Source organism: Caretta caretta, chromosome 3, assembly GCF_965140235.1.
Source record: "Caretta caretta isolate rCarCar2 chromosome 3, rCarCar1.hap1, whole genome shotgun sequence".
Taxonomy (NCBI): Eukaryota; Metazoa; Chordata; order Testudines; family Cheloniidae; genus Caretta; species Caretta caretta.
Genome location: NC_134208.1, coordinates 201,260,075 through 201,275,244, shown reverse-complemented (window position 1 = coordinate 201,275,244; position 15,170 = coordinate 201,260,075). Strand labels below are relative to the sequence as shown.

Genomic DNA, 15,170 nt, shown 5'->3' with positions numbered 1-15,170 from the left:
GTGGCAGGATGAGCATGGTTGATGGTGAATGGCCCAGAGGAAGGTTGAATAGCTCCAAAGTGAAGGGAGATGTAGGGATGGGTAGTACCTGGCAGGGTTGAATGAACAAGGGCCGCTGGATAGCTGCATACGTACCCAGACTGGCTGAGTCCATCTCCACTCAAAAGAATTGTGTGTTCCCTCACAGGGTAACAAATGATGACCGAGAAGGCGAAATGGACGAAAACCTTGAGCAAGTCAGCGGCATCATTGGAAATCTCCGTCACATGGCCCTGGATATGGGTAATGAGATTGACACACAGAACCGCCAAATTGACAGGATCATGGAGAAGGTGAGGGCTGATTTGCCTCTTGGACTAACAACTTTTCCATACTAATCCTAACAAGTCACTTTGCCCAGCAGGCAGTGCCAGATGGAATGCCCCCAACCCTCTCTGCAAGCCTTCGCCTGCAGCATCCTGCCAATTCCCCACCTCCAACCCACAAAGACCCTTATAGATTCATAGATATTAAGGTCAGAAGGGACCATTATGATCATCTAGTCTGACCTCCTACACAATGCAGGCCACAGAATTTCACCCACCACTCCTGCGATAAACCTCTCACCTATGTCTGAGCTATTGAAGTTCTCAAATCATGGTTTAAAGACTTCAAGGTGCAGAGAATCCTCCAGCAAGTGACCTGTGCCCCATGCTACAGAAGAAGGTGAAAATTCCCCAGGGCCCTGGAGGAAAATTCCTTCCCGATCCCATTTATGGCGATCAGCTGAACCCTGAGCATATGGGCAAGATTCACCAGCCAGATACCCAGGAAAGAATTCTTTGTAGTAACTCAGATCCCACCCCATCTAACATCCCATCACAGGCCACTGGGCCTATTTACCATGAATATTTAAAGATCAGTTAATTGCCAAAATCATGTTATCCCATCATACCATCTCCTCCATAAACTTATCGAGTTTAATCTTGAAGCCAGATAGGTCTTTTGGCCCCACTGTTTCCCTTGGAAGGCTGTTCCAGAACTTCACTCCTCTGATGGTTAGAAACCTTCATCTAAGTTACTCTGCCGAGACCATTTTTTTGGCTCTGGGAAGAGGGAGCTGGGCCTGGGAGCTGGCAGATCTCTGCCAGATTTCCCCCCTCCCTCGCCCCCCCCAAAAATCCTTAGGACCAAGCAGGGCATGGTGCTGAAGGGTCTCCAGTAACTTGTGCTGCTGGCCCTTCTGTGCTGTGGCAGCAGCAGCTGGGACACAGCATAGCTCAATATGGCTCCTGCGGGAGCTTGGGGATTGGGGGAGGAGGGTGCATTGCAATGCAAAAGTCCTCAGAGATCTGCAGATTTGGCTGGGGGGAGGGCGGGGGGGGCAGTGAAGGCTGAACCCTCTGGCACTTCCAGGGTAGGGGAGATTAAATTCCCCCCCCCCCTTCCAATGGAAGAATTAGAAGGAAACTCCATGAAAGACCTAGAATCCCCATCTTCCTTCATGGGAATAACTCCCATAAAGGAGACTGGGGCCTCATCTTAGCATGGTGATGGTACCCATACATCTCATCCGAACCTGAGATTGTTAATTCTTTGAGGCAGGGACTGTCTTTTCATGGTACACAGTGCCTGGCACACAAGGGCCCCTGCTCCCTGATTGGGACTTCTGGGTGCTACGACAATACAAATAATAAATATTCCATTTGAAATCACTATTAAAACCCTGCTTGCTAAAAAGTCAGGGCCACCATTCCAACACCAGACCTGTATTGCAGATCTTTGGAATTTGGGTCTCTTTTTACATTCAAAGAGCTGACAGCAACTTCCATGCTTAACTAAGAATCCATTAGCAGCCCCATATCTGAAGAGCCACACAGTTCCTACCTTTGTATTGGCAGATCTCCCGAAAGGAACTGAAAGGAAAATAAGGGGGCAGAACCACGGCGGTATAAATTGCTGTGGCTGTGTTGACTTCAATGGAGATTTACACTAGCTGAGGATCTGGCCCAAGGAGTTAATGCTGACCTATGCCAGAATAACTTGCACTATTGAGCCTACTCATATGGGGGGCCAATAGGCTACATGTACTTTTCCACTGACTAAATCAGAGAGCCCAATGCAAAACGTAAGCGCACTCAGGCATAGGTGCTAGAACTAGGGGTGCTCCCGCGCCCCTTGGCTTGAAGTGGTTTCCATTAAATACAGGGTTGACAGTTTGGTTCAATGGCTCTCAGCACCCCCACGATGCAAACTGTTCCTGCACCCTGACACTCGGGGACATGTAGCACTTTGTGACGTTCCTTGTCAGATTGCAAGCCCATGAAGCAATGAATGAAGGGCCTCGTGGTTTGATGACAGCAGCTGCACCTGTGTTAGACATCAGGGTGAGTCAGGGCACATTTTCTTCAGACCAGCAATCTAAACTTTATAAAGAAAAGGAGCTGGGACACACTGAGAAAGGCATGACCATTCTCACGGCACCACCTGTAAAACATCACACTTCTGGAGTGAGGAAACCTGATATGGGGCGTTATGAGATTGCTAATATTCAGCTCAATGTTGAATGAAAGTTGCCTATCTGTGATAGGAGAAGGGATCGCAGTATTGCACGGCATGGGTCATATCTGTCTCGGAAATGGGAGGCGTAGCACACAAGTGCTTTTTTAGATGAAGTGCAGAAGCACATGCTAGCCGCCAACAGTAGCATGACACAGCCTTACCAGTAGGTGATTTAACACAGATGAAATACTGGTGTGTGGCATTTGTGCCTATGGGACGTAACGATGCACTGAATACTAGCTAGGAATATCCCGTTGCTGGGCTGGATCCAGTTCTTGCTTAAAAAACATCCTGACTGATGTTGAAAACATAGACTAGGCACTTCGTGTAGGTAAAGCCCTGTGGGCCAGATCTTTAGCTGGTATAAATGGATGTAGTTCAGGTGTTATTTCACCTACACAGATTTATACCAGCTGAAGAATGGCCCTCTATGCAAACCTCTTACATAGCTAGGTACACAACACTGTACAGAGTTTAAGAAGCTATGTTGTAGTCTAACACAGATGTTTAAATCTAGCCAGAGGTAGAGCACTGACTTGGCAGGATTCTTGGCTTCTCAGCATTTGTCTGAAAACGCTGACTTGTGTGCTTCTGAATAGTGGATCTGCACACCATGCTCACAGAGCAAGCTTCATATTTTTGAAATGGTAAAATGAGGCAGCGTTCACTGTGCACCAAGCTCTGTGTAAATTCCCCACATCCTTCCTTAAACAGTATTGTCACTAGAGGCCATTTCCCATCCATAGCGTGTTCCTTCATTCTAACCAAACACCTGCAACACAGCAAAATATGCCACCACCCAGCTCACCAAGGTACATGCATCACACAAATATATCATGTTAACCCCCTACTCCAGATCAAGAGGAAAATAATGGATCCTTATATTGACCAAGTCCTTGGCTCATGAAAACAACCAAGGAACAGTACCGATATCATTCCCTCTAACCCTACTGACATTACTTCAAGCTATGAGATTTAAGGCCAGCAAAGTTGGATCAGGTCAACTCCGAGGGAAAACCCGGGTGCTCCTAGTAGTGGTGATGGTAATTCAGTAGGGAGGACTCTTCCCCATGAGTCAGTAATGGACTAATGGTCTGTCCTAGTGGTATGGGCACTGTGTTACTGAAGGTGCTGTCATTCAGAGGAGATAGGAAACTGCAGCCTGGATCACTTGGAGTAATTAAAAATCCCCCTGCTGCCACTCTCTGTAAAAACAGAGGTTCACAGCAATGCCAGCTCTGGGTGCTTATATGGCACTGAACTTAAGATGGATCTATGAACAACCTGGAGCTACCTCAGAGGACTGAGCTCTTGACTGACCTATCCAGTTACGGAGAGTGGTAAAGAAAAGCCTTTGTTCTTTCCCTCTCTTAAGTCAGAAATCCAGATATAAAAACTCAGGAACATCCTGGAGATTTGACACATTCTCCAGAGGACTTTGTGTGACAATGAGCCATAAATATGGGGCAGGGTTTTCAAAAGTGCTCTGCTTTGGCCTACCTCTGCTCCCATTGAGGTCAACTGTAAGACTCCCACTGAGTTCAATGGCCACCCATGGCCTTTACCATTTTCAAGTAGACTGTCATGCCTTCATCTTCGACGAAATATAACCTTGCCCCAGCATTGTTCCTGTTACTTAATGGAAAACTGTTCATGGTCTTCCAGCATTCTAACAGAGGCACCATTTGTCATGAACAAACGCAGATATCCAGAGATACCTGGGGCCAAATCCGCATCCAGTACAAAAGCTCCAGTGAAATGAAAGGACCTATGCAGATTTACACTTGCGGCGGGGCTGGCCCACAGATAAAACAAAGTAGCACTGCATTCATTACTGTACTAAAAATATCTTTCTTCGTAGCCTTTCAAATCAATTATGGGCACAAGGCAGCAAACGCTAAAGAAAAGATGATCAGCCTATCCATTTGGCCACTTTTAAAAAGAACTGGAAAGGCCCATGTCTGGGCAAGTCATTGTGCCGCTCTGTGCCTAAGTTTCCCCACCTGTAAAAAGGGGATAACTGTACTTACCTCTCAAATTCAGTGAAACGTATTTTATATGCCACAGAAAATTGGAGACAGCAGTAGATGCTAGCAAACAAAGACAAACCACAGAAATACTAATGCATTTTCCAAAAAGATAGGTACCGTGTTCTCCATTAAAATCTTCACAATTGCCTGAGTAAGGCATTAATGTTATTGAGTATTCATGGCATTCTCTAACCTATAACATATAAGGAATACAATTGTGTTATTATCAGCTTACAAAGGCTAAAAATTTTAATGGTGACGAGTCTAATATTAATGGCTCAACTTTATCAAGGGTGCAGAAACAAAAACAATACCTAGCTCTGATATAATGCTTTACTGAAGAGGTAAAATAACACTACCTCACTCTTATTCAGTGCCTTTTCATCTAGCTCGCTGGATTAGCTGTATCCCCATTTTGCAGCTCTGAAAACTGAGCACAGAGAAAGGGAGTGACTTGCCCAAGGACAGCCAGCCAGCGAGTGGCAGAGCCAGGCCTAGAACCCATTGCTCTATCCTCTGCCCAGGAGAATCATAACGGGGGGAGGGTGGTTTGTTCAGGCGAGGTAAAAGTTCTCTTCTCCAGAGTGTTTGTACCTGGGAATGAGCTGGAAAAAGGCTCCAGGAAGACCCACTATTTCAGACTGCATCACCAATTTTTCCACCAGGTTTTGTTCTATACAGAAATCTTTATAAACCCAGGTCCCACTTCTCCGGCCACACAAATGACAGACAAAACTCCCATTGACACCAATGAGCGCAAGACCAGACCTTGAAATGACAGAAACGTGTCCCCGTACTGCTACCAGGATAGTCATCATGAACAGCAACACTGAGACAATACCGAGCTAATAAAATGAAATGGACAATTGCTCATTTGAAATGAATGCTAACAGAGCAGTAATGCCATTCTCACCCTTCCCAGGGGGTTGCCAGCCTTCCAGGATTGACCTGGAGGCTCCAGGGATTAAAGATTAACCTTGATTTAAAAATTATGTCACGCACCGAAACCTGCAGGAATACACACAGCCCCAGCTGGCAGCCCTGCTTCCCATACCTAAATACATTGGTCTATCAACACTGAAGAACATTTGAGACTAGATCCTCAGCTGGTGTCAGTCGGCGTAGCAACATCCACTTGGATATAGTTGCGCCGGTCAACTTCAGTTGAGATAATGCCCCTTTGTCGTCTCCAAAGCTGACATCAGGCAGCTACTGCAACCCACAGATCCAATTAAAAAACGTGTCTGTGCCAAAAAAAGGGGAGTTGTTTAATTTTCAAAATTACTGGGCTAGATCCATCCCTGGATGGCAATGACATTATATGAAGGATGAATTTAACCCACTGTATTCAATAAGATCCAGTCTGATTATTTCCAATGATATTTACATTTCTCAAAAGGAATTGCAATCCTGTTCTTATAATGATATTCCAGTGAGCTCCGAGATGGTGAAACCTGTATTCCTGGAATCTTTCCTTCCACATAGACCCCTCTACAAAGTGTTGCGGGGAGTGTGCTGAGCGTCTCTTTTACAGCCAGTGTCCAAGGGGGCTCCAGAAATCTTTTCTTTTTGCTTCTTTTTGTGGACCTAATCCTGCCTGACAGTCCCATTGATTTCAATGGGATTTTGAGATGCGACCACATGTGAGAAATATAGGATTGGGAGCATTGTAAGTCCTTGTATACATCTGACCCCAGAGCATATGGTGGAACTGATGGGCCAGATCCTTGGTCTCTCTCAATTCCCATTTATGCTGTTATCTGCTGGTGAAAATTAGAGTAGCCTCGAGGCAGCCGTAATTTGCACCTGTGCCAGTGGATCTTGTGGGAAGGGTGGAAGGGTGGCCTAATGCGTCCTATTCCCTTCCCACCACAAGTGCAGCAAGTTCTGCTCTGGCCTGAGGATTCAGTCTGATGTATTTTCAAAAGAAACCTGCCTCTTCTCAGTGGCTTATATGAGAGGACAATCTAGCTTTCTGACCCGATGGATTCTCCACTGCTTTGCCAATGCAACAAAAACAAAAGTCTTGTTAGGCAGCCTGGACAAGGTTTAGATCATTGTGCAGCCAGGACAGAGCCCAGATCCGTGGCATCCGACATGCTTATATAATAGCAAAGATGAACGAAGCCTGAGGTCAGGGAAACCAGCACATCTGTTACAATTATTGATGGATGAATTTCAAACTGGGTCAGATTCCTAGCATTCACTTTAATGGTGCTACGTCAGTTCACACCCGCCAGGGATGTGGCCAAGCATTTGGAAGCTCAGACAAAAACCTGAAATGTGAGATGCTCACCCGGAGTTTACCTGAACCTCTTGGGCTTGCAAATTCGGGTGGGAATTCCATGCCAACAGGTGATTTCTATTAGTCGCAGAATCACACAGTTTAAGGTCAAAAGGGACCCAATCTACAATCTGCTCTGTCTTCCTGCTGGGCCCCAAAAAACACAACAGCCAATTCCATGGTATTTCTGAGCTTCCCCTTCCTGAGTTGGCCAGGATCAGGAAGCAGAGAGGTAGGTAGCAGAGAGGGCCCCGATAGGTGAAATACTCTACTACATATTTAGCAAAGCAGACGTTCTCTCTCTGCTGTTTAATCAGTTGTTTCTTTCCTTCCTTTCCCCTAGGCTGACTCCAACAAAACCAGGATTGATGAAGCCAACCAACGTGCAACAAAGATGCTGGGTAGTGGTTAAATGCCACGTAGTGCTTTTCCCTCTTAGCACTGTCCCAGGTGGCAGTCTCTTCATGCTTTTCTCATGGTATTTACCTACTAGGTTTGCACACATGCACATATCAGCCCCCATTGTCAATGTTGTCCTGTGTAGTCTGTCAGCTTTCCAAAAATGATACTTGTAATTATTTTTTTCTAGAGACCTTTCTTTCCAAAGGTTGTACATAGTGCTGATTTGATGGCTCTAGCTCACTTTGAAGTTTGGGGGGGGGATTGTTTGGTTGGGTTTTTTTGTTTGTTTGTTTGTTTCAATTCTCTCTCTCTCTCTTTTGGGTTGCTTTCTTTTCGTTTTCTTTTATGATGTTTGCTGAATGACAACAATGTTGGAATGCTAACTGTGCTGTTAACCCTTAAATATACAGTATTGTTCTTGTAAAACTGTGACATTCCACAGAGCTACTGCCATACTCCTGTCTTTGGGTATCACTTAAACTTACTGTCTTCTGTTCTCCATTGCTGTCATCTGTTGTTATAATTTCATGATAAGACAATGTGGAATTATGTAACTATAACAAGCATTGCACTAAAAAGTGATGTGATTTATGCATTTATGCATGAGAAATAACTAGACCTCTAGACTCCTACTTAAACAATACTTTTCCCATGGCAGTAGCGCACCAACAAATGACAACAAAAGCATGCTCGGTATTGGGACTGTGTTATACCAGCAAGTATGCAGTCGTGCCACTTTTTTCTTGTTGATATATATACAGTTTTTAACCATGATCGTTTTTTTTTAATTATGGAAAAAAAGATGGCTTGGGCACTCACCATTTCATCATTGCCAGTAAAATTGAACCTTTGGCTGAAAATATGTCAAAGGCAAAAAGAAATAGGTGTAATATATTGGGTTTGTCTGTTACTTTTGAAGACTTATCTTTTGGAGGAAACGACTACCATAGGAATCGATGCAAAGAGATGTAATTTTTATAAGGCTCTATCTTACTACTCGCTCTCCTCGTGTGGTTTGTTATCAGTACAGTTCTCTGTTGCTTACCTAGGGCTATGCACACCAAATCGCTAAGATGTTTAGTAGCTGACTTAATGAAAAATAATAATAAAAAATAACCTACACGAATGAAATCTTAGATAAACTGTGAGATAAATATCATTGCCGCATGTAATATGAAAATTCTTTCTGTCTCCTGTCAGTTTGTGACGTGATTGACATTTTGTAGCTAGTTTAAAAATTATTAAAAATTATAGACCTCGGAATCTAGGCTTCCATTATCCATTTGTCGGCCTGTGTGTCAGTGATATCTTGTTATTTTCCACCCACGTGCGAAAAGGGAGCCAGGAATGCAGTCCAAGGGCTCTTTGCAAATCAGTGGTATGTAAGGGCTGGAAACAAAAGATTTCCATTTGGGATGCTAATTAAAGTGACAGGGAACTATTCCGAACAAAAGCGGTTCACACCGAGCAAACTGTGATGTGATTATTGTTTTAAATTACCTCGTTTTGGGGAGCTAGCTGAATACTGAGATGAAAATTTCTCCGTGTTCTGGGGTAGAAAATAGAATACATGGGTCAGATCCCCAGCTGGTATAAACCGGTGTAGCTTCACTGAAGTCAATGGAATGTTATTGATTGATACCAGCTGAGAGTCAGGCCTCATGTTATTAATATGGCTGTATTCATAGAACCCTAGTAACTGTAACATTTGTATAGCCTGGTAGGAATGCCTTTAACAAAGGACTAAATATAGGTAAATATTTACTGACAATGAATATGGTTAAAAATAGGTTTGGCATATTTTTTCCAGGTATTTTTCTTACGGGGAGTCCAATTATTGTTAGCTCTACATGAGTGAACAATTCATTCACATGCCTAAATGGATCTCTGTCAAAACATATAAGAAAGCAAATGCCAGGCTGTGTGTGTTCTTGCAGTTGTTTATTTTTAGTATCTGTTGTTATTCCGTTTGTGCAAATAATTTCCCCCCACTTTCTGTCGATAAAGGGTAAACTTCTGGCAAATATTATTATTATTATGGATCAGACTATGCTAACATTAAAGAGCTATGTCAGACTCAGGGAAATATGCAAAACTATGGGTTTAGATTTCCAAGAATTGGTGTCTAAATTTAGAGTCCTAAATCCACATTTACATGATTTATACCCCATGAAGATCTTGCCCCGCATTCTGATGTTATTAGCACCCTCCTAAATAAGTGACCAAATTGTCAAAACATAAAACCATCACTGATAACGTTTGCAGTCGACACAAAAATTGGCGGCGTGGTAAATAATGAAGAGGACAGGTCACTCATGCAGAGCGAACTGGATTGCTTGGTAAGCTGGGTGCAAGCAAACAATATATGTTTTAACATGGGCAAAGGAACAAAGAATTTAAGCCTTACTTACATGCTGAGGAGGGGTACTCTATCTTGGAAAGCAGTGACTCTGAAGAGTTCATGATGGATAAAAAGCTGAACGCGAGCTCCCGGTGCAACACTTTGGCCAAAAGGACTTACTGCGATCCTTGGATGCATAAACAAAGGAATCTCAAATAGAAGTAGAGAGGTCATTTTACCTCTGTATTTGGCACTGGTGCGACCACTGCTGGAATAGTGTGTCTAGTTCTGGTGCCCACAATTCAAGAAGGATGATAATAAACTGGAAGAGTTAGGAGACGAGCCACCCGAGTGATTAAAGGATTGGAAAACATGCCTCATAGTGGTAGGCTCAAGGAGCTCAATCTATTTATCTTAACAAAGAGATGGGTAAGGGATGACTTGCTCACAGTCTGTAAGTACCTACATGGGGAACAAATATTTAACAATGGGCACTTCAGCCTAGCAAACAAAAGTATAGCAAGATGCAACGGCTGGGGGTTGAGTTTTCAACCTGTTTTCATTTGTGGATCCCTAAAATTTTTCACATAGAAGTGCAGACCCCTTTGGAAATCTTAGACATAGTCTGTGGACCCCCCAAAGGTGGGCAGACTACAGGTTGAAAACCACTGATCTAAACAAAATCAGAAATAAGGAAATAAGGTGTAATTATTTAACAGTGAGAATAATAATAACTTACCAAAATAATGGATTCTCCATTACAGGCAATTTTAAAATCAAGATTGACTGTTTTTTCTAAAAGATCTGCTGTAGTTCAAACAGGAATTATTTTGGAGACATTCACTGGCCTGTGTTATGAAGGAGGCCAGACCAGATGATCACAGTGCTTCCTTCTGGCCTTGGAATCTCGACACACATGTAAATGCTGAGACGCACGCTCCAGTCACGAATCCCTAAAGGCAAATCTTCACGCAGAGCCTGAGTCCTGCCTCAGCTGAAACTCACCCCTGGTGAGGAGGTCAGTACAAGGCCCTACAAAGGGACAGATGGGGGGGAATGTTAGCTGAGTAAACAGCCAGGCAGCGTTTTCTGCACACCACCCTGATGTTGTAGAAATGTTCTCTGTACCGGCACCACGTAGAAAGCTACCCTTTGGGGAAAGGATCTGAGGGTGATCAGCAAGTAGGCCGGGGTTAATGGAATATAGCTTACATTTTACAGCTGACGCACACATTCACTGACAGTTTGTATACAGCCTATAGGGCCAAATCCTGATAATGATGCGGTTCTGACATGGAGTTGGTATGGAGCCGACCAGAGCTTTGGTGGGTTCCAGAGATGACTGGGGTGTCCAGCCTCCTCATCTGAAAGCTTGACCCAAAACTCAGAACTAACCAAACATTCGTTGAGCTCTGTAAAAGCACGGCCGACGAGTTCCTCTAAAATTATGAGTCATTTGTAACCTGCATATTCCAGGTCCCTCTCTGTATTGAACCCTGGAGGATATGAGCTGTGACAGCTCCCAGTTACAGAGACCTGGCTTGTTAGCTCAAGCAGCTTGTGCTTTTAGCCCTGGAGATCATTGATTTGGTCCCCAGTGTGTTGGCCAAGATGGAGGCGGTCACACATCCTGGCCACTTCCTACTCTCCGGTGGAAACAGAAATACCAAATGACCATAACAGAGGCTATTCTTGGGGGATCTCTGACCAGGGGGAAATTGAGGACTATGAAAGGTGCTAGGGCAGGGATTCTCTGACATTTTCATAGCATAGGCCACATGTTATTTTGTGGACACCACCCCTTATATGACAGCCTCCTTGAAAAGTGCAAATTCTCCTGGATACTTAAAAGGATCAGCCCAAAGCAACGGAGGGAACTGGCTATATGGATAAACCTAACGCTTCACCTGCGTGTTGAATATATTTTTTTAATGGACAAATTGTCCACTGACTCATAACTGTGAGCAACAGGACTATCCCCAGTGAACTTCACGCTGACATACATGACGATGGTTACTTTCAACCGCTATAGCAAGACATTATTTTAGTGCTTGATTGCCAGTGCAGTTTCAGCTACATCATTGACCATGATCACTTATGACCTAACCCAGTAAACATTTATACATGCTCAATTACAAACATCATAGATTCCAAGGCCACAAAGGACCATTGCAATCATCTAGTCTGACCTTGTGTATACCACAGGCCATAGAACTTCCCCCCAAAATAATTCCTAGAGCAGATCGTTAGAAAAACAGCCAACTAAGCATGTGAGCTGTTCCACTGACACCCATGGCATGTGAGTAAAGTAAATCATGTTAGAAAATGGTTTCAAGCCTCAGGGCCTATCACTTTCTACAGTATTACCTCCACCACAACTATGTTAAAAGAGCATTAAGGTTGCAAAGTTAAATGCTCAAAAGTCAGGAAATGCCACAAGTAAGGTAGCCCTTGAAAAACTAATATATGATCATGTCCAAAGACTATCATGATGCACACTCGTGAGCAGACCAAATTAAAGTTGCATCAGCAACTTTCATCTTCGCATTTTCTAACTTCTGAGTACTTGACTTTGCAACTTTAACATTCTTCTAACATAGCTTATTTTGGATGTAATTACCTAATCTTTAAAAAAAAAAAAGGGAAAAAAACAAAAATTCCATCATGTGGCACCTCTACACGAGTTATCCGCAGGGTTTAGAGCTTTAAAGGGTTTAAAGCACAGACCTCTGCCACTTGAACAGAGTAAATAGTAGCAGCAGTAGGCTATCATCTTCCAGGGGGACCCATCTCTAGAGGGGAGATGGGGGACACATTTTTTGGGGCGGGCTTTGCGGCTATTTGCAGATAGCAGAGGAAAGTAGAGACTTGGAACGCCCGGGTTCGATTCCAGAATCTGTAGGAGAGTGTTCTGTGATGAGTAAAACAGCACATTTTCATCCTTTGAAAGGGCTGAACTGGCTTTGCTGAAACTTGCAACTAAATATATACATTCAGTCTGAGGCAGACACCCAGCATTGGTACTTTTCGCCCAAACGGTTAAAGTTTGGCAAAATTGTAAGCAACTAAAATTGAAGTCTTATAAGTGTCAGGCACCCGTATCTGCAGGTACCTCTCCCACCTATAATACAATTATTTTTCATCTAAGACCCGATCCAAAATCCCCTGGAGTCAATGGAAAGGTTCCTATTAACTTGAGTGTGTTTTGGATTAAGCCCTGATAGCACAAAATTGTAGTTTGCCTTTGACTAAGATTTCTGGGTGTAGATAACAGCAACATGCAAACGTGAACAAAACATTTCTTTTAAAAACAAACCTACCTACTTGGATTTGCTGCATTGACACGAAGAAGATCCTGTTTCTGGCCATATTTCATGAAGTATTTTTGATGCTTGGTAGAAAACCATGAAAGGCTAGATGATCCTTCAGACAGCATAATCAGTCTATATAGACTATAAAAGCATGTGCAGAAAAGTTAATTTGTATGACATTAGCAATTGTGCATGTAATTCAGCCTTAAACCCTTATTTTAAATCACATTTGAAGGCTCTACTGTATATTCCTGTGTCCTAGATCAAATTTGAATATCAGGAAATAAACCAGAAACATAATATTTAATGAATTGCTGCTCTTCTCAGACTGTACTTACAGCCTGCCCACAGAAGTCAAGCCGCATTTGCTGACCCTTGCCAAGCTTGGAGGTGAAAATATCCCTGTCTCTAAAATAAAATGTAATTAGACGAAAATAAAACCGCAGTAGTTGAGGCTGGTGGTTAGTCAGAGGGCTGGAAAGAAAAAAGGAGGATGGGGTAGAACAAAATGTAGAGGATACGAAAATTAACATACTCTCAGCTTGAACTGAAAAGCACAATGACTTCAGTATGTCTGAGGTCACAGAAAGAGCTGATCCCAGAGCCTCATGACAGGGTTCTTCTGTGAGGTGACCTGATTCGAAGAGATCTCAGGTGAAAGGTCACTAAAGGCTGGAATCTGCAAACCCTTACTTACATGTAGGATTAGATGTGTGAGTAAGGGTTTAGCAGATCAAGCCCTAAGATACTGTGGAGTTGGAGACCTGTATGCCATATATGGTAAAATATTACTAAACCAATACAAAGAGGCTGTTATGTTTAGATACATCTCGTACTGTCATGGTTGGAAAAAATTCCCACTAAATCAGCCAAACTGTGGTCATGACCAGCAAAGGGTCTCTACAGAAATATCACATCTTGGTGATCCTTTTTAAAATGTTTGTCATTGATTATATGTGAGAAATTGGGCAGCAGTACACTCTACAGGCTGAAGAGCTGGAAACTGGGGAAGCCATAGAGAAGCCAATTATAATAGTCAAGGAGACGAAGCCATAATCTACTAATGCTGCACAATGGTGTACTGCCACAAATGACAACCACAATACACAAGACTAGTTAGACTGTAAGCTCTAACTACATTTCTACAGCACCTAACAGAATGGGGACCCAAGCTCAGTGGAAGCCTCTAAGCGCTGTTAACAAAACAAATTAAGAAGTCTGGTTTCCTTTAAGGAAAACAGTCATTTGCTTCATTGCCTTATATCTCTTCCTGCTTTTGTTCTCTACACTACCATTGGTTTACGTTCATTCTAGTGGCCTAAACAAGAGAGCACATTATTAATCACTTGCCACTTAAGGGCCCAACCCTGCAAAGTGCTGAGCTCGTCCTGGGAGACAATGGGTGTTCTTGACCACCACTGAAATTTTGAGAAGTCCTTTTGGATCTTGCACGATCACATTCTAAATGTACTCAGCTAATGCTCAGTGCAAATACTCTCAATTAAGACAAACCACCAAGCCTTGCAGGACGGGAGGGGATTAATGAATACTGTTTCAGACTGATTTCTCTAGGTTTAGAAATATAGAAAGACTTCTGAATACATGTTAAGGGAAAGCCACAGATAAGGGCTACTGGGCTAGAGATGTTATGGTTTACCTGCCTTCATGACAGGTACTTTGAGCAGAACATTTATTCTGCATTATTCTCAGGGCTTTTTCTACTCTGTTCTTTTGAGTTAACATGACAAATTAGCCAATTTCAATAAATAAAGTCAGAACTGAGCTGCTCAATTCCCTTCTCACTTATATGAGAATGAATTTGGTCCCAACGCTCTGAAGTCAATGACGTTACACTGATATAAAGCCTTCAGTAAGAGGAGACACAGGCCCACAGGGTATGTCTACACAGCATTTGGAAATGAGCCTCCCGGCCCAGATCGACAGACTTGGGCCAGCAGGGTTCATGCTAGCACTTTAAAAATAGCCGCATCCACAGCCCTGTGAAGTTGCAGCTTGGGTAGGAGCTGGGGTTCTGAAGCAGTGGGAGAGGTGTGCCACTCTAAAAGGCACACTATCTCCTTCATGTGGAACCTCCATTGATATTAATAGCCTCATTAATACTCCCTTGGCTAAAAACGAATCTCATATACCATATGGGGGTGGGAATCACTATATAGTCAGCTGATTATGTCAAAGTACTTGCACATCATAACATGGACCTTGTAAGTTGGAAGCATTAAAAATTGCAGGGATACATATGA

The 15,170-nt window shown here is 43.2% G+C and overlaps 1 protein-coding gene across 2 annotated transcripts in view; it reads left to right on the top strand.

Moving 5' to 3' along the window:
* Positions 1-8,520, top strand: part of SNAP25 (synaptosome associated protein 25) — a 92,918-nt gene extending 84,398 nt beyond the window's left edge. For both annotated transcript variants that reach the window (XM_048842584.2, XM_048842585.2), the window contains exons 7-8: positions 188-332; positions 7,199-8,520. In XM_048842584.2, the coding sequence (XP_048698541.1) occupies positions 188-332; positions 7,199-7,267 (214 nt within the window). In that variant the 3' untranslated portion in view covers positions 7,268-8,520. The remainder of the gene's footprint in view (positions 1-187; positions 333-7,198) is intronic.
* The last annotated feature ends 6,650 nt before the right edge of the window (positions 8,521-15,170 follow it).